The 24,065-nt window shown below is 39.1% G+C and overlaps 1 protein-coding gene across 2 annotated transcripts in view; it reads right to left on the bottom strand.

Moving 5' to 3' along the window:
* The window catches only part of ARHGAP15 (Rho GTPase activating protein 15), a 322,242-nt gene that overhangs the window by 35,453 nt on the left and 262,724 nt on the right, over positions 1-24,065 (bottom strand). For both annotated transcript variants that reach the window (XM_064717976.1, XM_064717977.1), the window contains one exon: positions 22,283-22,417. In XM_064717976.1, the coding sequence (XP_064574046.1) occupies positions 22,283-22,417 (135 nt within the window). The remainder of the gene's footprint in view (positions 1-22,282; positions 22,418-24,065) is intronic.

The raw sequence follows: 24,065 nt of genomic DNA on the forward strand, positions 1-24,065 counted from the left end.
TTCCCCGGCGGTACAGATTTGGAAGCGGCAGAGCCTGCTCGCGAGGGGCATTCGCACCTCTCAAAACAACAGGCAGGGCTGCCACGCTTTCGGCGCGAGGAGCCGCGCGGGCGAGAGGCAGCCCCGGGTGTGAAGCGATGGGAGCGTCCCGCCGCCACGGGGCCAAGGTGCTCCAGTGCTCTCGGCCAGGTGGCTCCTTGCCTCCTACCTGCTTGTCTCCTCTGTGCCGTAAGGAGGGACTCTTAAGCATCAAAGCATCATTTTTGCTTCAAAACTGTGGGTTTTCTTTCCCTTCAAAAGGTGCTCCTTTCTTTTTTCCTTTTTTTTTTTTTTTTGCCTTTGTAGCTTTATTTTTCCCCTTCGGAAATTCGATCTCGTGATGCGGCTATTAGCGCCAGGTCTCTCACTGAAATGCCACTCACTGCCGTCCCCCCCCTTTTTCCCTTTTTTTTTTTGTGGGCCCCTAAGAGCAGCCTTATGGCAGTTGTGGTGGGATTCAGCCACTCAGATGCTGGCACCCTGGTACCCTGATGTATCCACGTTATCCTCCAACCGCGCCAAGGCGCGAGGAGCTTCTGGGATGCTTTGTGCGGAGTCTCAGGTGCTCTAAGGCATATTAAGTGGCACATTAGATGCATCAGAGTCTAGTAAATAGATCTACCTGATGCAGCTGAGTGTTTATTTATTTGGAGATTGTATCTGCAGGCTTGCAGCCCACCTCATCCCTTTTTGCCCTCAGGGGTGGGTCACACTCCATCCCTGGTGTTATCTGTAGGGTGAGGGGCATGAGGAATTTGGGTGTTCACAGGCAATGTTGTCCCAGCACATCCTGACAATAATCTCTTGTTATGGAAATATTTTGATCTACAACTACAGATCTTTGAATCTATAGGGTACAGCTGCTCCCATGACTGGTGGCTCCTTGGATAGGAACCAGTGCCATGCTGAAAGGCCCAGGTAAATCATCATTTTGTGTTCACTCTGCTCTGCCCCAGTGATTTCACTGCACAATTTTCAAAGGAAGATCCCCTCTGCAAAACTAAATGATTCCCACCTTGTGTTAAGCCCTGATAAGGATTTGTTAGAAGCTTTGATCACTGTCTACCTGTTAACACACAGAATACTAAAGAGCCCTCCATGTTCACAGGGGGCAGTGCAGAATTATTTTTATTTTTTATTTGTGATAAGTATACTATCCGTAATAATTTATGGACATTCTTGAATTTATAAATATCAAGGCTTTGCCAAATATTTTAACTATCCCTCCATGGCAAATTGTCTTTAAATACTGGCAGTTTTTTTCTTTTTAACATTTACTTGTGGACCAGAAACACTTGCAGTCTATTGCCCCTGGCCTTCTGTGAGAATGTTAGTTAGCAATGCTCATAAAAACTCAATTCATCAATGTGAACATAATTTGCTATGAACAGAAAGCTCACAAAAGGGTGAATTTGTCAGATAGACAGGTGGCCTGAGATCTCTCCCTGATACTGAACGATATGAATAATAGATTCTGGTAAATGTATGCCAAGACTTGAGCTGTAAACACAGCTGCCTCCATTCCCTTCCAGAATAACAGCTTCGAGAACGAAAGCACAGGAACCACAGTTCCACCTGAGGACTAAGCCTGTGCATGTACACACACACACAAACACACACACACACTCACACACACACCCCACACAAATGCAATGTCCTTGCAGGCTCACAAAGAAAACAACCCCAGAAAAAGGACAGAGGCCTTTCCAGCTCCTTTTGCAGACCCTTGCTCTGAGCGGATTTTAACATGTGTGGAGAGCAGAAGGAGGGAATAATAGAAAACATTTAAAATATATTTTAAAATATCTGCAGTCGCAGAAATAAATCTTTCTCTGATCCAGGGGCAAAAAAACCTAAAAAAACAACAAAACAGAAACCAAACCCCTCAGCTGGCTTTTGTAGGTAAAGGATCCAGACATAAGATGGGGAAAAAAGCATCATAATGTCACAGCTGAATATGTATAAAATAAAATTATAGAGCTTTTTTGCTATGATACTACAAAAAAATTAGCTAACTGTAATGATCCTTGCTAGACATGCACAACGTTGGAGACTTTTTGTTGCAGGTTACTGATATTTATTTCTACAGCATTCAGTTTTCACTGGGTTTTTTTAGGCTTAAATCATTAATTACTGCCCATGGACTGGGAAAGAAAGATATTATATGTGCAAAAGTGACCTTTCAGCTTTTGTAATGAACAGCTTTCTGCTGGATGTTTGCCCAACATAACTTCAGAGCAGGCTGAAGGCTGTTCCAGGCAATCCCAGCGACCGATGGCACAAAAGGGTTGCTGTAATGTTTGGACAGCAGTGGGAAGGACCTAATCCCAGGTCAGGTCTCTCTGGTCCCTCACATGGGTGGGAGTAAAAGAACCGCAGGACAGTGACTTTACGTTGCTAAAAATCCCCAAACAAGTCTTAAAATGGGCTCATTTGGGGCCAGCCACATTCATTTTGAGAGCGTCTGAATCAGTTGACTTTAAAGAGCAGAAATGGAATGTATTGCAGGAGAGAATGGTTGGCTGAAATGCTTGTTTTGGGCTATCAAACTCTTATTTTTGCAGTTCTAGCTGTGGGCTCTCTTTGCATGGGCAGGGTTTAATATATTTTCCCCTTATAGGTATAAAACAAAGGACTTTTCCCACACCAGCATGCCTTATTTTAGGGATCAGGCAGGCTCTTTATTTGATCCCTCTCTGGCAGTGTTATAGCCCAGGAAATGAACTGGGAATTGTATCATCTGAAGTTCATAGATGTTTGTTAATATTTGTTATTTAGGGAGGATGCTTGTCTGTAATGAGTTGGCGAAGGTGAGAGACATGCAGGCAGAACCAGCACATCCTAAAGCTCCCAAAATGTGACCGCATATGAGATATTAAAGGCAAAATGGAAGTTCTGAACAAATGAAATCACTGTCAGAATAATAAAAGAGAAATGAGCTATGATCTAATCTGTTTTCTAGCAGTGTCACAGAGGAGCTATAATAAAAGCTATTTGCAAAGTTCAGAATCATTTCCCGTGCAAAGCCATTCACACACTCTGCGACTCTGGACAAATGGAGGGGGTCTTGGCTCTGCCAAAAAAAATGGTGTGCAGATAGTTCACTATTAGTTTTAACTTTGTGCACCCAGATTTCTCTGTTGGCTGCAGTTTAAGCTCCCTCTTTCTCTGAGATGGCACACGAACTTGTGCACCTGGATTCCTCCCTCTATTTTTGGTGCCTCATCCTCACACCTTTCCAATTGCAAGCTGCAAGTGTAAAGGACAAACAGAAAAAGGAAAAAAAGCCACATCACTGGATGGTTATCTAACCTGGTTTTGCACCATGCATGCTTTAAATGAGAGCACAGCCAAAGATGTGCTGTGTCCTCATTGGAAATGCTCACTCTGCTCTGCTCCTTGGAGGGAAATCCCACTTCCCATGTGCCTCTATTTCTGTGGCATCCAAAGAGTGTGAGGAGGAGACAGACAAAAGGGGTGCAAGGAGGGATGAAGTGAGTCTGTAAATGCCTGATTCTCCCCTGATCTTCACAATGAAGTGATAAAATATTGATGGTGGTGTACCCAGGGTCTTTCACAGAGCTGGTGAAGGCCCTGCTCTGTGTGCTCCTCCCTTTAAAGCAAATAAAAGAATTAGAGACAGTTTCCCCATGTTACTAGTTTGCATTTTAAAGAGGAATAGGTTGGAGAAATGGAAATGGGACTGAACCAAATGGAGGAGAACACGGAGCAAAGCAGAGTTGACCTTGGTCTAGGCTGTGGAAGAACGTATGAACAGGTGGAAAGGGAAAACATCTTCCACTGATTTCTGCAGAACTGGAATAACAGCAACCAATCTCTACATAGAAGTTTCTCATTTCAATTCATTGTATTTTATTACAGGTAGATTAAGGCATGGCAGAGGGAGAAAGGGAAATCACAATTTCTCTAATGTGACAGCCACCATTTCAAACAAAATGCAGTGGAGATTTAAGAGCAGCATGTGTATCTACAAAAAGTCCCTGTTTTGACCCAGAGATCTGCTCACATGGAAAGAAATGAATGAATTAATATAAAGGTCAGCAACAACAGCAAACTGTGGGACCTCTCTGGTTTCCTGGCAGTGAGACTGGGAGGTTTCTGAACATTTTGGTGTGTGTGCTTATAAGTTATCTCTAGTCAAGGATGGTGTCTGCTGAAAGTGAGGTTTGATATGATCATTCAGCATGAAGACCTGGTGATGAACATTAATAAATAATCCCCTGGACTTCATGGGCTGGGCACTGTCGTCTCCAGAGGGATCCTTTCAGAAGAAACCTGATTTTGTTGCTTAGCAAAACAAAAATCCACCAAGGATTCATGTACACAACCCTCAAGTCTCAAAGGGCAAAAGCGAGCAAATCTATTTCCACCCAAATATCTTGGTTGTCTTTGCACAAGTCTCTCTCTGATCCTCCCAATTCCCTTTGCACCCATCTTCCTTGTCTCCCTTTCTCCTCTGCTTGTCTTTATCTTTCCCTTACATATATCTTATGCTCCAAAATTAAAAAAAAAAAAAGAAAAAACCAAAGAAAAAATAGTTTAATAGTTCACAGAGTGAAGGACTTAATAAGTAGCAATTAATATATTACCTGGCACATAGGTAAGGTAAATAATCTTAATTTTTCCATGTTTCACTGGACATGGGAATTACTATACATAGTGATAAAATAATTCTCCTGCTGGCTGCAAAAGCACCACCAAGCAGTCAGTGTGAGTCACCAGCAAAAGCCACAGAAGTCAAATAAACATATGATGCATTGCTTCTATGTGGGAAAGCCTAATGTGTGGAGAAGACAAATATTGAGGTCTCTGTCTGGTGGAAGGCAGCACTGCTGTATCAATGGAGATGACTGAGTTACTGAAAAGTGGATCTGACCCAGGAATTGAACTTCACAGGGTAATTTTGGTGATTTCTGGTGTGCTGAAGGTGAAAAATAAATGGGCATTTAAAAAGTAGGACTTGTAATCTAACCCTATTATAATGGTACTATTATTTGGCTATGCATCAAAAATCATAATATAATACATATTCCATAATACATAATGAATTGCATATATAATTTTATATATAGATATATATATATAATCAAAATACAGGAACCTTCCATGGCATCTTTTCAAGGGTTCAAGTTTCTAGGTGACTTCTGACAGAGCTCAAGATCAGGATGTTGGAAAATATATGAGACTATTCATGCAATTATACAGGCTTAATCTGCAAAAATAAAGTTAATTGGTGTAGTTTAGCTTTAATACTATTGAAACAGAAATTGAGATTTCAGAACTCACAATGTCTCTACAAGTCAAACATGAACTTAAAGCCACAGGTAGACCCCTACATCAAGAGGAGCTTTTTGGTAACTTCAACTTGTCACACTGATTCTCCTGAAATTGTGACTTGGAGTCAGATCAGTGGACCTCAGCTTTTTGTCCATAAATCTACAAGATGGTTGTTCCACAACACCCACAAACATGCACTAGAGGGTTAGTAAAAGACATTAAAAAAAAAAAAAAAAAAAAAAAAAAAAGGAAGGTGAATCTATACCCATATATTTAACTGGGAACAGGAAATATTAGGAAGTTCAAAATTGCATAGCACACTGGGCATCTATGGCAAAATAACATGGACAAATTAAAAATCTGGTATGGTGAATGAATAAAAGAGTGATTAAAGGCCAACCTCCCTTGCAAGGCCAACCTCCCTTGCACCTCCTTTACCTCCTGACACAGGAAAACACATCACAGGTACACACCCAGCTTGGGTGAGGGACTCTGCAGTGACAAACCAGAAATGAGCTGCCTCTCCCAGCTCACAGCCCCTGAAATTACTCCTACAATATCTGGAGGTTTGAGGTGACCTTACCCTTGCCTGAATGTTTTTTATCTTTCTTTCTTTTAATGGAAAATTTATAGCTGTTATGTGTACACATTCACAGGCACACAGATATATTATGATAGCTGACAAGACTGAAGGAGTACAAAAGGAAACTTTTTTCTCCACTAAATTTGCAGTTTAATTCCTCACATACATACAAAAAAAACCCCAAAAAAGCACTCCTTCCTCCCCCACCAATAGCCAGAGGTTTGGCATTATGGAAGAAAACTTCCCAAGTACCCCAAGCTGCTTTCTATGTTTAGTGGAGAAGCCTGAGTGCACCACTAAGTCTCTAACTCCACTTGAACTCTTGCACTAAACATAGAGATGGCCCTTTCTTCTCTAAAACATTCTGGGCTACAAGCTGGATGTGTCAGCAATATAGCAGATGGGGAAAATGTATACAAGTGTATTAATTTTGTGGCCCAGATTTATGCAGAACACATATTTCCACAGATTTTGTATAGGATTTAAAATCTTGTTTTAACCCTTACTTGATTAATGTGAAGCTTGGAAAGATCAGAAATGTTTGTGGAGTGGGGGAATGGGACAGAGAGGGCTGCTGTTGCTTGCTTTGGTACCTGATTTATAAATAATAATTGATTTCCCTCTGTTTACTTGCTCTGAAATATTTATATTAATTCTAGCATTCTCCCAATGACTTTGCAAAGCTTAATTAGCTCATAATTAATTAGCTTCTTAAAGCTTCCTGGTTGAAAGCACAACTGGGTGAGTCAAGCTAAAAAAAGAAAGAATTTTTAGACTTTTAATTTTTTTCTTTTCCAGGTGTATTTATTGACGTGCCTGTAGGTTCTGAAATATTCAGGTGAGCCTTTTTATTCCCTAGAAATCTCCCAAAAACAAAAGGGCTGTGCATGGCAGGGTGGAGAAATATTTCTGAGAACATTCATACCAGATGTGTACTCACAGCCCATCCTGAAAAAAACCTCTTTTCATTGTCTGCACAATGATTTGTCAACGAGTTATAACTGCTCATGAATTATTTGCTAAAGGAAAAAATAAATTCCCTGATGGCTTTACAAGGATGTTCTATACACACTTTTCCAAGCGCTTTAATCGTACTTTAGGAGTGGATGCAGCCACGTTGGTGCTAAGTTTGGAGACATATCTTTGTCTAGGATGGGGTGAATCAATTAATTTTTACTGTGGTTTAAGAAGAAACACTAATGAGGGCAGCAATTTTTTTTTTTCTTGAGGTTTACTGGGTAAAGAACTCGTAAGTATGACTGTAATGCTATTATAAAGTAAATACTTGTAACACTGAGCATTGTACATAAATACTAAGCACTACAAAGCTTCTTGAAGTGCTCTACAACCTCAGGCATCTCCCATATAAAAACAGACACAACTTTCAGATCAGCACCTGGTTTATCTTTATTTCTTCTACTGGAAGTTGTTCCTGCTCACAACAGAAGGGTAGGAACAAGATCTGTAATCTTCTTTCCAAATCAAACCATTTTGTGATTCTATGGCTCTATGACTTCTGAATTTTACCCAGAAAAATTTCATTTTGAGTCATATTGTACACAGGTAACACTTACATGCACAAATACTTTTTTCTGTTCATTTTGTGTAAAAATTTTTCTTTATGTCATTATATACATGCCCACCCTATTTACCTTTTTGTTCAAACCAACACAGCCAGAGAAGGATAAAGACTGTAAATTATCTTTCCCATTTAACTCATCCCCAGAACATCGTGGGACTTAATGGCTGATGCACAGGGGAAGTGACAGACAGGAAAACCCTGTCTGCCCTCAGGTCCAGAAGATTTTAAATTTTATTTAAATTTAGCTTTAAATTTAGCTTTTAAATTTTATTTAAAAGCTTAAACATTTTCAAAGAATTCATTGTGCCTGGCATCACAAAAAGTGGCTCAGTTCATTAGGTGAATAATTTCCAGTGAATTTTTAAAGCAAATTCTGTGTAAGTAATGCATAAAAGGAGACCAGGCTAAACCATACATTACAATATTTCTATAGTAAATTTGACAGGCTTAAGCAAAAAAATTATTTGTATTGACTAAAAAGCTGCATTTCTGCAGTACCTTATTCAATAACTCAGGAGAACATACAGTGTGCTATCTGCAGGATAGCTTTTTTTTCCCCTCCAGATGTCTCTTTTTCCTTCCAGAAGTTGCAGAGCATTGGACAAGCAGTAACAGATGATGAACACATGCATAACTACAAATGGGCAAGCTGATTGTTTTCAGAATTGGTATAAACATTTGCTCTTGGATTGAGATTTAGCCCATAGCAAATCTTTACATTCTCGTTATAAACCTCTGACAAAAAGAGCTCCTAATGAAAATGCTGACAGTGTGAAAACGTGGTTATGGTCAGGAAAACAAATGGATAAAAAGTGGCATTTTGTAGTTCCATATGTATACTTCATCAGGGAAGTCTTTGCTAAGTTTACACTTCAAAGCTAAAGCTTGATGATAACTGCTTCTCCTATCCTTTCTATTTAAGGCCCCCAAACCTACTTCTATTACTGCTATCTCCTGCACTAAAATTGGAAAAATAAAACCACCAGGGGCTGGGATATGAACTTTCCTGAGAGCTTAGTGAGAGAGCCAGCAGCTGGATTTTTAGCATCTCTTTTATTTTTGATTGTATAGATAATAGTAGAGCCTAATCAGGACATGGACTCGCTGCGTTAGGGTGTTACAGACTGAAAAAAAAGGGGAAAAAAGCAGAGTTTTCTCTTCTATGGAGAAGAGAACTGCATTGTGTGTCAGGATGGGGGTTATAGAAACTGGGTCTGTTTGGATAAAACATCCAATACATTGTGCCCATACCTCCCTGGCTATCCCATGGCCACAGAGCAGCACAGGAGGAGAAGGGAGATGCTCATAAAATCTATTTTATCCTAGTTCATCACAGCACAAGCAAAGGGCAGATCAGTAGGTGAACAGAATAAAAATGTGTCTTTACAAGCCCAGAGCATTTGAATGTTTTTTGGAATAAGCCACTGAAATGGGTGCTGCCTGACAGAGCACTCGATTCTTTCCTCAACACCACCAGGGCTTCCTAGGCTTGCTAGTAACTATGGAATAAGAGAAAAGACAACAATAAGATAGAAAAAAAAGAAAAAACAAAATTAGAACCCCTAGCCCAAGCTGTTAAGAACCAGGAACGTCAAACAAACTTGGGGCTGATAACCAGGAGGAAATTGGGCACAGTGGTGGTGCAACAGGGTGTCCCCTCTGGAGCCAGCAAGAGTTCTGGTAGGTGAGACAAATTATTTTTCCAAGAGACAGAGGAAATGTTCAGCACAAGGAAGGGGTTACTGGAAGCGATTCCTTTCATGGAATCCTAGAATGGTTTGGTTTGGAAGAGCCCTTAAAGATTATCTGACTCCAACCCCCTGCCATAGGCAGAGGCATAAAATAATTTTGCATAAAGCAAATTGAATGGTCGGCAAATTTCAGGAAGAACTCAATCCTGACAGCAGGATTGCCTGTGGAACTGGAAAATCCTCACACTGCCACAGACAGTAAACAAATGCTCTGCTCAGAGAGACTTCACTGGTTGTGGGATAATGAACGTGGAATTATATCATTGCAACAATATACACCCGCTGAATTTGACTCCACTTGAAGAGATGAGAGCTCTTAAGTTGCTACGTTGAAAACAATTTAATTGAACCTTGCTAATTAGAGTGTAACAAGTAGTTAAAAATTATGCAATGTTTTAAAAATGTTTTAATTAATTTGAATTTCTGATGGCAAATTAGTAAATGTACGTCAGTGTCTTCCCCTGCTCGACTCAATACATCACAGAAAGAAAAAAAAAGATATATTTTTTCAGTAGGGACACTGAAAAAACATCCACAAGTAGAAAATAATAATGTAGAGTAAGGAATAATTAATTAATTCAAGCTTCAAGATAAGATCACTGTGTCCTGCTGACCCTACATGTTAATCAGTTGATTGATTAATTGCTACAATCATAATAATTATAGGGTATAAATCTAAGTACATTTAATGATAGTTTACACTTAGAATAAAAATGTCTTTTATGTCTGCTTATCTTCATCATTTCTTGAAGCCTAGTCATATTTTTTGTTTGCCATAAATAAACCTGAAGCATTTTTAGATGTTATCTTTGTGATGAGGTAGGTTTAGATTTCATTCATCTGATCAGCAATATTTTTTTGTGTGGCCTCCACCTCCTGTCTAATGAAAAATATGTTCCTGGATGAAAAACAATTGATTATGTGCAGTAACCAATACAACTTCATCAAAAGCTCATCCTTAATTGAAAGACAAGGGGACATACCAATGAGGCCATTGTATAATTAAAGGCTGGCTCTAACCAGAAGAGTTTTACACACTGAGTAATTCTTCTGCTACAGAAACTCAGTCTGAGGTCAAACAGTGAAGCAGATCAGCAGGACAGAAAACTATTTTTGAAAAAGAATGCAAAGAAAATCAAGAATTCTGTTGATTTCTGATTAATGGAAAATAGAGAATATCTTGACATCTATATCATCCTTGAATTTGTGCTTTCTTAATAAACTTAATCATGCTTTATGGCTGCACTGAAGGAACAATGGAGGTCCTTGTACCTCAACTGACACAGCTGAAATCCATTTTTTTACCTAAAAGTGCATGTGAAAAAATAAAAGAGCCACTCAGCTAAATCTGAATGCACTATTAGGGAGCAGATCTGAAGTTACTAAGGCCTCACTCAGTCATTAATGAGGTGTTTCAGCAGGAGTGGCAGGTAGAAATTGTAGTTTTTGTACTCTGCATGTTTCATAGATAAAACCTCCTGTTTCTATTATTGCCATCCTGATTTACAACTCTTGCCATTGAAAAATGTCAGGAAACTTTAAATAACTGTGAGTTTTAAATTTTTTAAAAGAAAAGTATTCTGTTAAAAATACAGACCTTGAAAGAAGATTTCATGGCCATTTTCAATTGAGGAGTTCTAGAAATTTTGGATTCTCCATTTGTAGAGCTGGTATCCATGCACTGCTCTGCAACTCTCATTTTGCAGAGATATTTGTTAAATAAATAATGCTAGGTTAGGAATGATTGTATAAATATTTTAAGGAGCGACTAAAGCATTAGGAAAAAAAAAATCAAATCAAAACAACAAAGCAGACAAATTCCAAGTGAATGAACTTTTACTGTCTTCAAAGTATTACCTGACCTTCTACTTTTGCAACTTGCTTGTCTCAAAGTTACAGCAAAGGAGGAGATAACAGTGAAACTGTACTATAAAAATAAATTACTATCATGAATATTAAGCAACAGGGATATAATAAACACGACTGCTTACACGATTCTGATTTATTGATGCTGATTTGCTGTAAATTATCACACAAAATACTTGTTTTAGTTGTTCAGGAACATGTGCAAAATAAAGCTTAGTGGACACTTCCCAAAGACCTTGACATCTGTCACTAGATTCATACTGGGAAATCTTGATGTCTCTTTCTCTGGTAGGGATGCAGCAGTATATTTACTTTTCCTTTCCATGGATTTATTTAGTTTTAATTTTTGGCTGCCTGGTTTCCTTAAACTCTCTCTTTTAACCACGCACAGTTTTCTAAAACTACTATCATGGAGGTTCAGCTCTGACACAGTGGAACAAATCCAGCTGCAAAATCTCCTAAAGGCTGTTCATGCTTGTTCTGTTAAATAGTGCTCACTTTTGAGTCAAGAGGTTTCATTACTATATTTATGAACCTCTTGGCACCAGGAGTTGGGATTTCCCAGTGCTAAGCATTAATGCATTTTGCATCACTCTCCAGCACCGGGAGCTCTGGATCACAGGTGCTGAGGGGTTAAAGACATTAAAAAATAGTGCAGATCCTTATTTCCAGATAGAAATCATTAATGCATGTGTGTGTGGATGGTCTGAGCAACTTTCAGAGAGCACAGGTACAAAGCAGGCTGCCACTGCCACCTGCTACCAGGAACTGCAGCTTTTAAGGGATCTCAGCATTAACATGGCTATATTCTGCATCAGATATTTGCTATCCAAATTGATGGAAAGTATCCTATCTGAAAATAGGATTATTCTTCTTTAAATTTAAAACCTGCTTTGTGCTTATGTGTGGCTTATATCACTTCATGACATGGTGTGTTATGTCAAACCTAAGATTATTTTTGGAGATTTCTGAGACAGAATCTACTTCATTTTGCCTGTCATCAGCCTAAAGGATGTGCCAAGAGACCCCTTTTTATTTTTTTGAGGCAACAATTCACAAATACCATCTGAACTAAAGGACAACTACTGCTTCAAAGCAAAACCACAGATCCTGGATCAAATTCTACCATCTCCTAAAGTGGTTACTCTCATCAGTGGTTTATTATTTTTCTGTGGAGGATTTCTCTCTCCACAGTGGGCTAATTTTTTGTAAAAAAAATGATACACTTAAGCTTGCAGCAGGAACATGGCCTCATCAGGTGCCCTGATCTGTGGTGGAGAAAGAAAACCAAGCACCAAGCTCAGCTGCAGGGAGTGTAGGTTAGTCCTGGCTGCATGTGAGCATCCAGATGCAAATGGAGCACAAGCCAGGGAAAAGGCTGCTCTAGAAGTGGCACTTGATAGCCCAGAGCTGGAGCTGCAGAAGCGTGTATAAACCTGCCTGCCAGGCAAGCCTTCCTGCTTTTCCCAGTTTGGTGTTGTTTGGAAAGGAAATTCAGAAAAGAAAATGGAAAAAAAAAAAAAAAGAAAGAGAAAAAGGAAAAACGTTCTAAGTGTGAAGGCTAAGTTTATGCATGTTCCCCTAACTCAGCTGCTTGAAACATTTAGAACACATAGAAATACTCCACAAAGTTAGTACCTACTCTGAATACCACAGCTGTAGTAGTTTAGGTCTTCAAACAGTGTACCAGGTCCTCAAATATTTACATGATGAGGACCAGAGAACAATTCAGTTGTTGCTTTTTTTCATCTAGACATAATAATGCTAATCTTCGCTTCTTCAGATCCAATGTGCCACCACACAGGGGTGTGGTGCTACTCTTATTTGGAAAGGTGGAAACTTCTGGATTGTAGGAAGGTGCAAGCAGGGAGGAAGACAGCACAGCACAGTGGGTGATGGCTTTCAGCATCCCCTTCTCTTGTTCTTGGAAGTTCTCCTTCTCCCTCCCTTCCTGGTCTTCTATTCCCACTTTCCCTGCCTCACTTCTTCCATTTTTGCACCTCTGAAATTGTGTAACTGGGGCATTATAGGCTGCTTCTCCTCCTGTTATTATTTTCCCCAAGTGGAAGCTTCACTCACAAGCCTGATGAAACATTTTTCCCCTCAAACCCGGAGTGCCAATTCTCACTTTGTCAAGAGCTCCAGATAACCCTCAGGAGCAGTTCCTCTCCCCCTGCCTCCCCCAGACACTCCAGGTCACAGGGATCTTGTCACAGTCACTAAAGAGCTCCTCCTCTCTCTTTTTCCCAACCCTTTCCTGCCCAGTACTGTTGCTTGGATTTCTCAGTTTCTCTCTTCACCACATCATCCTGCTTGATTTTCTCCATGGGTTTCCCTTATGTTAACCCAGATACAGACTCTCAAACTGGCTTTATTCTTCCTTCTGCCCTTTCTTTCATAGAATCACAGGATCATTTAGGTGGAGAAGACCTTGAAGATCATCAAGCCCAACCATTTCCTCAGCACTGCCAAGTCCAGCACCAACCCATGTCCCCAAGTGCCACATCTACACCACTTTAAAGTCCCTCCAGGGATGGGGGCTCCATCCCTGCCCTGGGCAGCTGTGACAGTTCTTTGTCCCTGCAAAAAGAGTCTCTTAACCACAGATGAAATTTAAATTAGGCTAATAGGCTATTTTCCATGCCCCAAAATTAAGTGGAAGGGGAACAAACTGAAACCCCAGCCTTTGTCCATTTGCACGTGTTTGATTCCATCCTTTGAGAAGCAGCAATTGGTGCAAAGCTAACAGAAAGTTTCTGGAGCCTCTGATTAATCTGGCCATTAGTCACAAATACAAACTACTGCTTTGCAATTTGAAGTGAAGCAGATGACATTTCCACCAAGCATCCAGTGGCTACTCCACCTTCCCATTAATGTTACTGCTCTGAGGAACTGCATCCCATGGCAGGTAAGAACCCAGAAAAAAAAAAACCCAAACTTTTAGCCATCTTAGTGATCATGAAGTCAAGGAAAAGTCAAAATTTAGACAAAAAACTCTCTTGTAGGTGCTGCTTGCAAGCCCTGGCTTCAAAGCACAGTGCTGGACCTACCACGTGTGTCAAAGTTCCTCAAAAGGGTCTCTCTATGTAGATTAGTGCAGATTTGTATCCAATAATTTATTGTGGGAGCATTAAACCATTCATATCACAAACACCTGTGCAAGCCAGTTGGCCTAGTCAATTCTTGTTTAACATTTAATTATGAATATAATTAGCATGAGTTAAGAGACAGGCCAGGCATCTGCAATAAAATTTCTGCTATGCTAAAAAAATTATAACTGTAATAACAAAAAAGGCTAAGCTGGGGGAGGATGTGTCCCTCCTACACAAACTTTTGCATGATAGAAAAATCCAAGTAAAGGTCCTTTTAAAACTTCCTCATTTCCTTTGATGATAATTGGAAAGCCTCCACCATATTTATAAGAGCAAATTAAACTGTTTTTCTGTCCCTGTAATGTTAGGGCTATTTTCATCACTGGTGTAGCCCTTTGAGTGAGGTTCTGCAGGGTCTCCTCTTTTTCTCAAAAGGTAAATTTTACTCATTAAATATAATTTAAATATTCTTTCATTTGATGGGATCACCAGAACACTGTGTTGGGTAGAGTTTAGGAAGGAAAAAATCCTGTTAAAATGTTGCTTCAGTGCATATTTAAGAGTTTTATGAAGTGTTCTTTTTCAGCAGAATTGAGTGCTATCCAAAGAAAAGAATTAGTAAATATCGCAACTTATCTTGTTTCAAACCCAGAGGCTCATTTTTAGAAAAATAAACCCAAATCAATCTAGAATCAGGCTGCCTATGGACAGGTGTTACCTGAGCATCCTTTACAGGGAAAAGCCCTGCAGAGGAGGTAAATTTTCATGTGTAGATTCTGTTTTCATTTCCCTCCAACATCTTAATTAAAACTTTCCAATAAAAAAAAAAAGGAAGAAATGTCTTACCTATTAATGTCTTTCCTTTATTTCTTAACATTTCTTAATTTCTTAAGTCGGGCTACTTTACAAAAAAATCTATTCAAAGACATGACCTCCAATTTTTTGTATTTTTTTTTCCTAGAAGGGTTGCTTCCAGACCTCAAAAGATCTATTTAAAAATACTGTTGAGCAGAAACAGTTTGCAACTGTGAAGAAAAGGTCATTGAGAAAGAACTGGGAGGTTACCAGGACATATTGTTCCTTGACACCTCCTGGGAACAAAAGCCTGGAGTGAACCTCTTTGGTTACCAGTTTGCTGCTACTGCAAATACAACAGCCTCCATTTAGATCTTCAGTGGAGATATTCTTTATTATTGGCTTGAATTTAAGTGGAGACTGTGTTAGAATATGATATCTATAATGTTTGGAACTTTAAAGGTTAAATATATTTAAATATTTTTTACTTATATTTTGTTTCACTTATTTATTTCACTCAGAATGGTCATAAACACTTTTAATCTGTATTTTGCTAACATTCATAGATTAGAAACTTTTTCTTGTAGTCTCTCTCTAGTAGCATCTTAACATCTCTTCTAAAATGTGAGGGCTTTTTCTTTCTCTGTCATTATCAGTTAATGATTCTTGACTCAGATATTCATACAACTTTGCAGACAAGGACAGCTCAAAAACTGATTTAATACTACTCAAACCCCACTGAAAATACCCAGTACCGCACTCTGAATGAGCTGCTATTACTTTTTAGTGTTACCATGTTTAGGAGAACGTGTATACCACACATATATTCATATATTTGCATGGTTGGGTATCCCTGAGATTATGCTACTCATAAAATCATTCCTTTTTTTTTTCATTATTTTTTAAAAATATGCACCTTAACTTTTGATTACTTCTTGCTTCTACACAGTTGGTTTTTTTTTCTGCTCACATTAGTTTATGGATCTCTACTGTCTTCTGATATTTAAATTTGGCCAAGAAAGTGTATTAATTATGATGTATCATGTGAAATATATTGTGGTGACCTTGGATTTGTTTATAAATCACCATGTTCACATGAAATTGAGGCTTTCTGATGCCATGCCAAGCCCCAAAACTTCCTTGGACAAGTAAATGGAGGATAGAGAAACGATTTCAATAGGAGGCTCGCCAACTGTGAATCTGAAGGCAGTTTGATTAGGACTCGAAGCCCACAGATTGAGATTATGACAGAAATTTGCATAATGCCAGAGACTGATAAGATTTGGTTTCTCAGGAACCTATTACGTGATGATGTTAAGAGACTGTCATGGATTTCTTACAGTGCAATATGCTGACTTGTCTTTCCAAGACGAGTTGGCCTTGAGCCTTGTTCTTTGTAAGCCTCGAGTGAGGTTTCTTTAGATGTCTTTTGAAAATCTCTTTAGACATCTTTTGTAACTTTCCACCAAGATGATACAAGGATGTTATGACTGTCAGAATAAATGAATGTATTTACTTACTTTCTGTTTCCCAGCTACTATTTTCATAACACTGCATAGTAGTTCAGAGCAGGTCCTTCCTACATTATATTTTTCAACCAATGCAGCTCAGTCCTTTGGTCATGATTATGTATTGATGACTTGCTTATTGCCTCCTGACACAGGTTTTTTGTTGTTGTTGTTGGCTTTTGTTTGTTCTTTTTTTTTTTATTTTAATTTTTGCGTGATTTTGGTGCAGACAGCTTCTGTGCAAACTCCTCAAAAGTTACATTATTCAGTGCAAAAATTTGCTCTGGTCTGCTGGAGACCGAAGCGTGATCATTGCCCAAATAGATGTGAGTTTCTGCAGCATGTTGTCCCAAGCCACACAGGCAATGGGCTCTTGGGGGCTCTTAGTGAAGCAGAATAAGAGTCAAAACTCAGAAAAAACCTTTTTACTGATGCCAGAAATGAACACAACTGACCAGCATGGAGAGGACTGCCAGCTATTGATAGCACCACTAGCTCTGGAGAGTTAAAACAAGTCTATGATTCCCATGGAAGAAGAATTCATTGCTTTCCTATGTTGCCATCATAGATTTTGTAAGACCAGACCAGTAAAGACCAGTGTCACAGACCAGCAAAACTGTAAAACAATTTTATCTAGCAATTTATTGCTAACCAAAAAAGTTACAAAACTCTATCATGTCTAAGATGCTAAATAACCATCTTCAGTTTCTGTAATAGTAGGGTAACACATAACATTGTAGGATTGATAGGAATGACATTGAGAATTCTGCTTAGCATGCACCAGGAGACCTTAATTGATATATCGAAAGGATATGTGTGAAATCATTTGAAAAAAGTGTTAATGGTCTATCAGAGCAATCACAGAAAAAAAAAAAAATCCAGATCTCGAAAAAACAAAAATTAAATTAGTATCTAATGTGGACCTTCGGTGGTGTCTAGGCACTTTAATTCTGCAAAACTTTGTTCAGCTGCCATCTATCCCTGAAGGTGCACAGGCTAAACAGGTACTACAGCAGTGACCTTTGAGCATCTTTAGGTGCCTGTGGCTCTGCTTTTCCCCATGTAAAGAAATGCTTCCTTTCCTGTCAGGGCTGAAAATCCTGAGCTCCAGAGATGGGGAATGGCTTTGTCCAAGTGTCTGGGGGCTTGATCCTTGGGGCATTGCCAGGACTGAAGCCACATGTGCTGACTGGATCTGGTGCCCTACAAACCATACAATCCTAGAGTGATTTGGGTTGGAAGGGACCTTAAAGTTCACCTTGTTCCATCCCCTGCCATGGGCAGGGACACCTTCCACCATCCCAGGTTGCTCCAAGTCCTGTCCAACCTGACCTTGGACACCTCCAGGGATGAGACATCCAGAATTCTTCTGTCAACCTGTGCCACGGCCTCATCCTCACAGTGAAGAATTTCTCCCTTATATCTAAGATAAACCTATTCTCAGTTTGGATCCATTCCCCGGTGCCCTGTAAAAAGGCTCTTGTAAAAAGTCTCTCCCTGTCTTTCTTGTAGTCTCCCTTCAGGAATTTTTCTTTTCTCCAGAGATCTGGTGGTGGGTGTGGACTCCACATTTTCTGTTCCACACACTGAGACCTGAGACATATCAGGCTAGGGATTCCACTTGAAAACCTGCAAGTCAGATTTTCAACACTACGTTCTTTTTTTTTAATTAATCTCATTCCTCTGTTCATCTGTCTCAAGTGGGAAACCCAGTGCAGTAACTGATACATTCATTCAGAAAACTGTCTGCAGGAGAATTGTAATTCTGGCAGAAGGATTTCTATTTAGAGTATGTGTATATATATAAATACACTCACATCTGCCTCTGTGTGTGCATTTTAAACAATAAATCTCCTATTTATCTACAGTGCTTATGTGGCACCTATTAAATTCATATTAGAGATAAGGAACTGAAATGAAGGCATAATCACTAGACCTCATTGAAAAAAAATCTTTCCAGTGTAGTAATCTTTCCAACCTGTTGCAGAGAAAATCAAAGACCTGAACCCAAGCCTCCCAAACCAGAGACAGATGTTGCAGCTTTGGGAACTGGGTGGAATTTTCCTTTGTGGAATATCAGTGAGGTTTCTTCGTAAGTGCAGTTGGACAGATGCACTGTCTGTACAGATGCACAGTCTATACAGCTTGCTCCAGCTGAAAAGATCTGGAAGGACTAGTGGATATTTAAATATTTCCTGTGCTGAGGATATCAGCCCTCACTGCACTGTAGTAGAAATTTCTTTTCCTCCACGCTTTTGCCTGAGACATTTCAAGAAAAGTAGTTCAGTCAAAATAAAAATTTAGAATCAGCTACCATATTTACCTGTTAACATTTCTAAACAGATTTTAGGAGTAGATTTCGGTGGCTGAAGTCCTGGCAAAAGTTTGTATGGTTATGAAGGCTGAATTCTGTAAATAAGGTGATTAAGTGTTTCAGTTGTTGGCACTTCTACCACCTTACTCATGCGAAGCACAATTTTACTTGCAGACAATCTGTTGAACTACGTCTGTTGATCGTCCAGAAAATCAATAGAACTATTTGTGGTACTGAGTAATTTAAGTGTGGCTGAACCTGACTTCATAGCAGCATTTGGGCACACTTTAGAAGTGCATATTTCATCCAAAATAATACAAAATGACTTGCCAGTAATCCCAGACAAACTCACTGGATAAAAAATAACCTGAAACACCCTACTTTCCAAATCCTAGGAAACAAAATTATTATAGGGCTAGAGGTCTTGTGGACTTCCATTTATCATTTATAAGTTCCCTGATATAAGCTGAATGGACAGTTATTATCCAACCTCAGCCTGGCAAGCAGAATTCTGAGATTCTTCTAATTATCTTCTAATATTCTGGTCACGTGCAAATTGTTCCAACAGTATGGCCATATCTAAAGTTAGTTATAGGGGAAATTGAAGGTGGAGAGCAAGTGCTTTGCATAATGCACAGTACTGTAAAGTTTTGTTCCCATGCACATAATTAACATGGCAGCAGCATCCAGGAAAATTGACAATAAGCTTGCTATGGAATTTTCTCCATACATTCTTTACAATATTATCAGAATAAGGAGTCCACCATACCTCTTGGATTCTAATTCCTCCTGAAACCTCCAGCTGAAGGACTACCCCATGTTTTTGGAAACTTGTCACTGCCTACTACATGTAGGTTTTTAGATCCCTTAATCTTACATAACCAGTAAGACTAAGGAGTCTCCAGAGCTGGGGTATAATCAGCATGGCAATCTCTGAATCAAGTTGTTTTCTTCCTGGCATTATTCTAACTGTATTGCACACCCATCACTGTACGCTGATAATTCTACTTTTTTGAAGAATAGTCTCTTTTTCACAACAAACTGGAGAAGGGAGGAGATTTTCTAGCAGCTCAGTACTGACCAGGCAAATTAATTAGCACAAGTAGCCAAAGAATCATCTGCAATAGAAATGATACTGAAGAAAAGAGATTTTTTACTTTGCCTCAAGACTATTAACATACAGAAGAGCTCCAAAACCCCTGGAAACACCTAATTGTTGTTTATAGACATTTTTTAAGTAGAGTTGGTGAGAATACGGATTTGTAGATGCTGTGGCAGTAAAGGCCAAATAAAGAGAAGATTGATTGGAAGTCGTAGCTTACTTTAGACAGTTGGATTAGGCAGAAATCACCCTGATGTGCAGTAAAGCAAGCAACAAGAATTAGGGGTTTGAAATAGTGCAAAGCACATCCTAGAGTGCTAGCATTTCCTTCCTTGGAATAAACTGTCTTAAAATCCCTCTATAAATGACTGTTCATTAGCCTATCAATGTGTATAATGGCTCTCAAAATCATAATAAGAATTAATAATAGTTCAAATAGCAGAAAGGGACATTAATTTCTTCACTCATGAATATTAATGCTTTAGTAGACAGTCTCTTCCCGACATGCTTTCAAACTTAATTCACAAGCCTACAACCGATTACCTGGTGCTTTCACTATCAAAAACATCCCCATTGGGCCACCAAAAGATGTCAAACACCCTGACCTGGACATTAGCAGAGAGGCTGAGGACAGAAGACAGCAGGAGTGAGATCATGGTGTGCTGGTATCTTTCTTCAGAGTACAATAGTGTTTGCAAAAGATGCCCCAATGGACAATAAAAAAGGGATAAGGAGGAGGATGAATATGCTTAGCCCCAGAAGACCACTATGATGGTGGATTGTAATGGCAGAAGGCAGACCACAGAATTACTGTATAGCTGGGGTTGGAAGGGATGTGTGGAGATTCCCCCAGTCCATCCCCAGCTGCCAAGGCAGAGCCACCTGGAGCAGGTGACACAGGGGGAAACTCCATGAAATCCTTGGCAATCTCTTCCAGTGCTCTGCCACCCTCGGTGTAAAGAAGTTCTTCCTCAATATTAAATACTGGACAGCATAGGAGGTGTGGATGATCTGTCAGGCTCTGGCCCACGAGAGGATACCTCATCTCCTCCTTTCCAAGAGGCAGAGCAGATGGATGCAAAACCACCTGAAGGGCATGTTCAGGTGCTGGTGCTTCAATGAGCATCTTATCCCAAGGCATCACAGGAGCTGAACAATAAGAAATTCTTTATTGTTTTTCCCTCTTAGCACTGCAGACGCTGTGCAACAGGAACTTAAACTTGAGAGATGATGTTCCCCACCTGATTTCCTTTGGAAGGAGAAGGAAGTAAGCTGCCAGGAGTAAATTTCAGGTAATTTAACTGCACCGCACCTCCAAATAACTGAGCAGGGAAGGATCTTATGAGATGTATTTAACCTCATTATATCTGATGCTGGGTCTTGAAAAGCTTTAGTTGAACTAAAGACTCTTATGAATATAAAATCAAAGTGAGCTGTACATTAAGGGTTTCGTATTCCCCGACAGCTGCGCATGTGCACACCCAGCTCTCATTAACAGCAATGGCAAAAATGTGTGCCCATCACTCAGAAATCAGACCTCTGAGTACTTTGTTGGGTTTGTTTTTTTCCTAGAGATTTTCTCCATTGGATCTTTAATTAATCTGCTGCTCGGCTTTTTTCCCTTTAAGCTATCCCTCTCCCTCCCCCCCTTTCTAACAGGAGCAAACCCCCAAATCACTGGGTTTTTTTGTCAAGTTTTTCCAAGCTGATACAGTTTTACAAAATGCACCTGCATATATTAAATACAGGGAGGGTTTGCAGCACATAAACCACAGAGACGTGGAACGGAATAAATGCCTGGGACTTTGAAAATACTTTTGCTGCCTGCCAACTTTAAACAAAAAAATAATAATCTAGCAAAGGTAGATATGAAAATGAGAACATGAATGTTTTTGCATTCTTTTTGTGATCACTGCAAGGCAAGAGTCTGCAACCTTGTGGAACAAAACACACGCATTTCATTCTGATTAACATAAAGACAGCCCCTTCTAACATGATTCACAATTATTAGTCTCTCTCTTGTGTTTGGGGATATATGGATTATCAGCCTAGCATATTTTGAATACATACACATTTTAATTTCTTTCCTAAACCATTTTAGGCACTACAGTCAAAATGCAGAGACAAAATTTACAGATCAACAATTTGAATTTTTTTTTCCTTCTCTCCAGTTAAACACCTAAACGCTGTAAGAGATAAAAGGCAGTCCCAAAAAGCAATAAAAATACAGGATCACGCATAATGGAAGGTAAGTCAGATTTTAGATGTCCCTGCTCTTCTATTTTTTAAGTTTATTATTATTTTTATGTAACAGGCTATTCCACTAGCTGCTACTGTATGTGATGTACTTACTTATCGCCTCCACAAACTGTTCAAATAAGGAGTATGGGAACAGCGGCTCAGGCAGCTCTCTGAAAAACATCTTGAGTGCTCCGGTGACAACGTGGATGTCCTCCCACTGGCTGTCGTCCAAATTCAGCTTCTCTTCTGGGAAAACACGAGGAGAAATGGAACAACTGGTTTTAATGAAACAATTACAAGACACTAATTATTATGTTAATGTTTGCCTACTATCATCAGCAACCGTTAACAGCCTTCTGCACCTAGAGGTTTGGTGCTGTGCATGTTTTTTTTTTTTTCCCTTTTTTTTTCTTTTTTTTTTTTTGTAGGAAGAGAACATTTTCAATGGAATACCATCTGTAGGAATGCAGCTAACAAAAAAACAAGAGACACAAAGAGACAGTACCATTGACACAGTATGTCAGATACATTTATTCCCATAATGCATCAGTATGAAAATTAGCATCACAGCTCAACATGATTCAAAGCTATTTGGTTTTGAGGCCGAGGGGCTAAGAGTTGCCAACGATGGACGGCTCAAGGGACCGGCCTAAAGGCCTTGCTGAGCCAACAGGAGACATATGCTAAACATGGCAATAGAAAATGAGTTATTGCTTTACATGTGTTAGCCTTGCTATGTACAAGGGAATAATGGGGAACGTTTTTCTCCTTTTTTTTTTTCTTTTTTTTTTCTTTTTTTTTTTTTTTGCCTGAATGTAATGTCAGTAAGGAATAGAGGACTGTGAGAGAAAGGATATTAATTCCTTCTTACTGCTTCAAAAATATTTTGTTTGGTTTTCATCTCTGGGAGGAAGATTTGCCCAGCAACAATATTAGACAGACCCCTGTTGGCCTACCTAGGCTATGCAAAGCTGTCAAAAATGATAACACACTAAAGACAAACCACAAGTGCCTCCAAAACTGTTTTGCAAACAAAAAAAAATGTTTTCTTTTGAAGCTTGACTGAGCTAAGGAATTTAAATATAAAAGAAACTAAATGCTAAAATAGAGTTTCTAATAAAAATAAAACAAGATTGGGTGATTATTCTATTTTTCTTTGAGTTTCTTTTTCTGATTTTTTTTCTTTTTAATTCTAGAAGAGTGATACTGTTAGAACATAACAAACAGTGAGATCACAATCCATATAAAACTCAAGGAAAGAGCAAATCCTTATTAGTCCAAATTAAAATGATACAAAATGACACACACTTTCTCCAAGTTCTATTACTCCAAAAATGGAGTTTGCTTTTTTTCCCCATGTGCTATGATTTTCTCTTTTAGAAAATTTCAGTCTGAATGCAAATCGGGGGCCAACCATGAAAACTGCTGAACAAATTCAATTTGAAGCAACACAGTCCTGAAATGTTTTGCTAAATGTCACTGAAATTTCATGTGTAGCAATTCAGTGGGCTTCAAGAGCAGCCTCTTTACTGAACTGTTGCTAAACAAAATGGTAAAATCATTGGAGACATGTGGACACCCCCAACACCAGATCCCCCTACTGTAACGGTTTTCTCTACTTTTGGGTAGAAAATCTTATTCAAAATGGAGTCATCTTTCAACTTTTATTTAATAAATGTTATTAAATGCTTTCCAAAATTCTGGATTTGGGAGATGTATACAAATAAAGAATGAACCCAGTTCCTTAACTTGGAGTAATGTGAGACAAAGCTGGAACAAAGGCAGACTTGTGCATTTCATTTAGATGTCTTGCTTGCTTCTTTGGTTTCAAGCCTCTCTTTTTTTTTTCCCCTTTCTTTCTTTTTTTCCCATTCAATTACCTCAATCATAAAAG

Source organism: Zonotrichia leucophrys, chromosome 7 (assembly GCF_028769735.1).
Source record: "Zonotrichia leucophrys gambelii isolate GWCS_2022_RI chromosome 7, RI_Zleu_2.0, whole genome shotgun sequence".
In the NCBI taxonomy this organism is placed as follows: Eukaryota; Metazoa; Chordata; class Aves; order Passeriformes; family Passerellidae; genus Zonotrichia; species Zonotrichia leucophrys.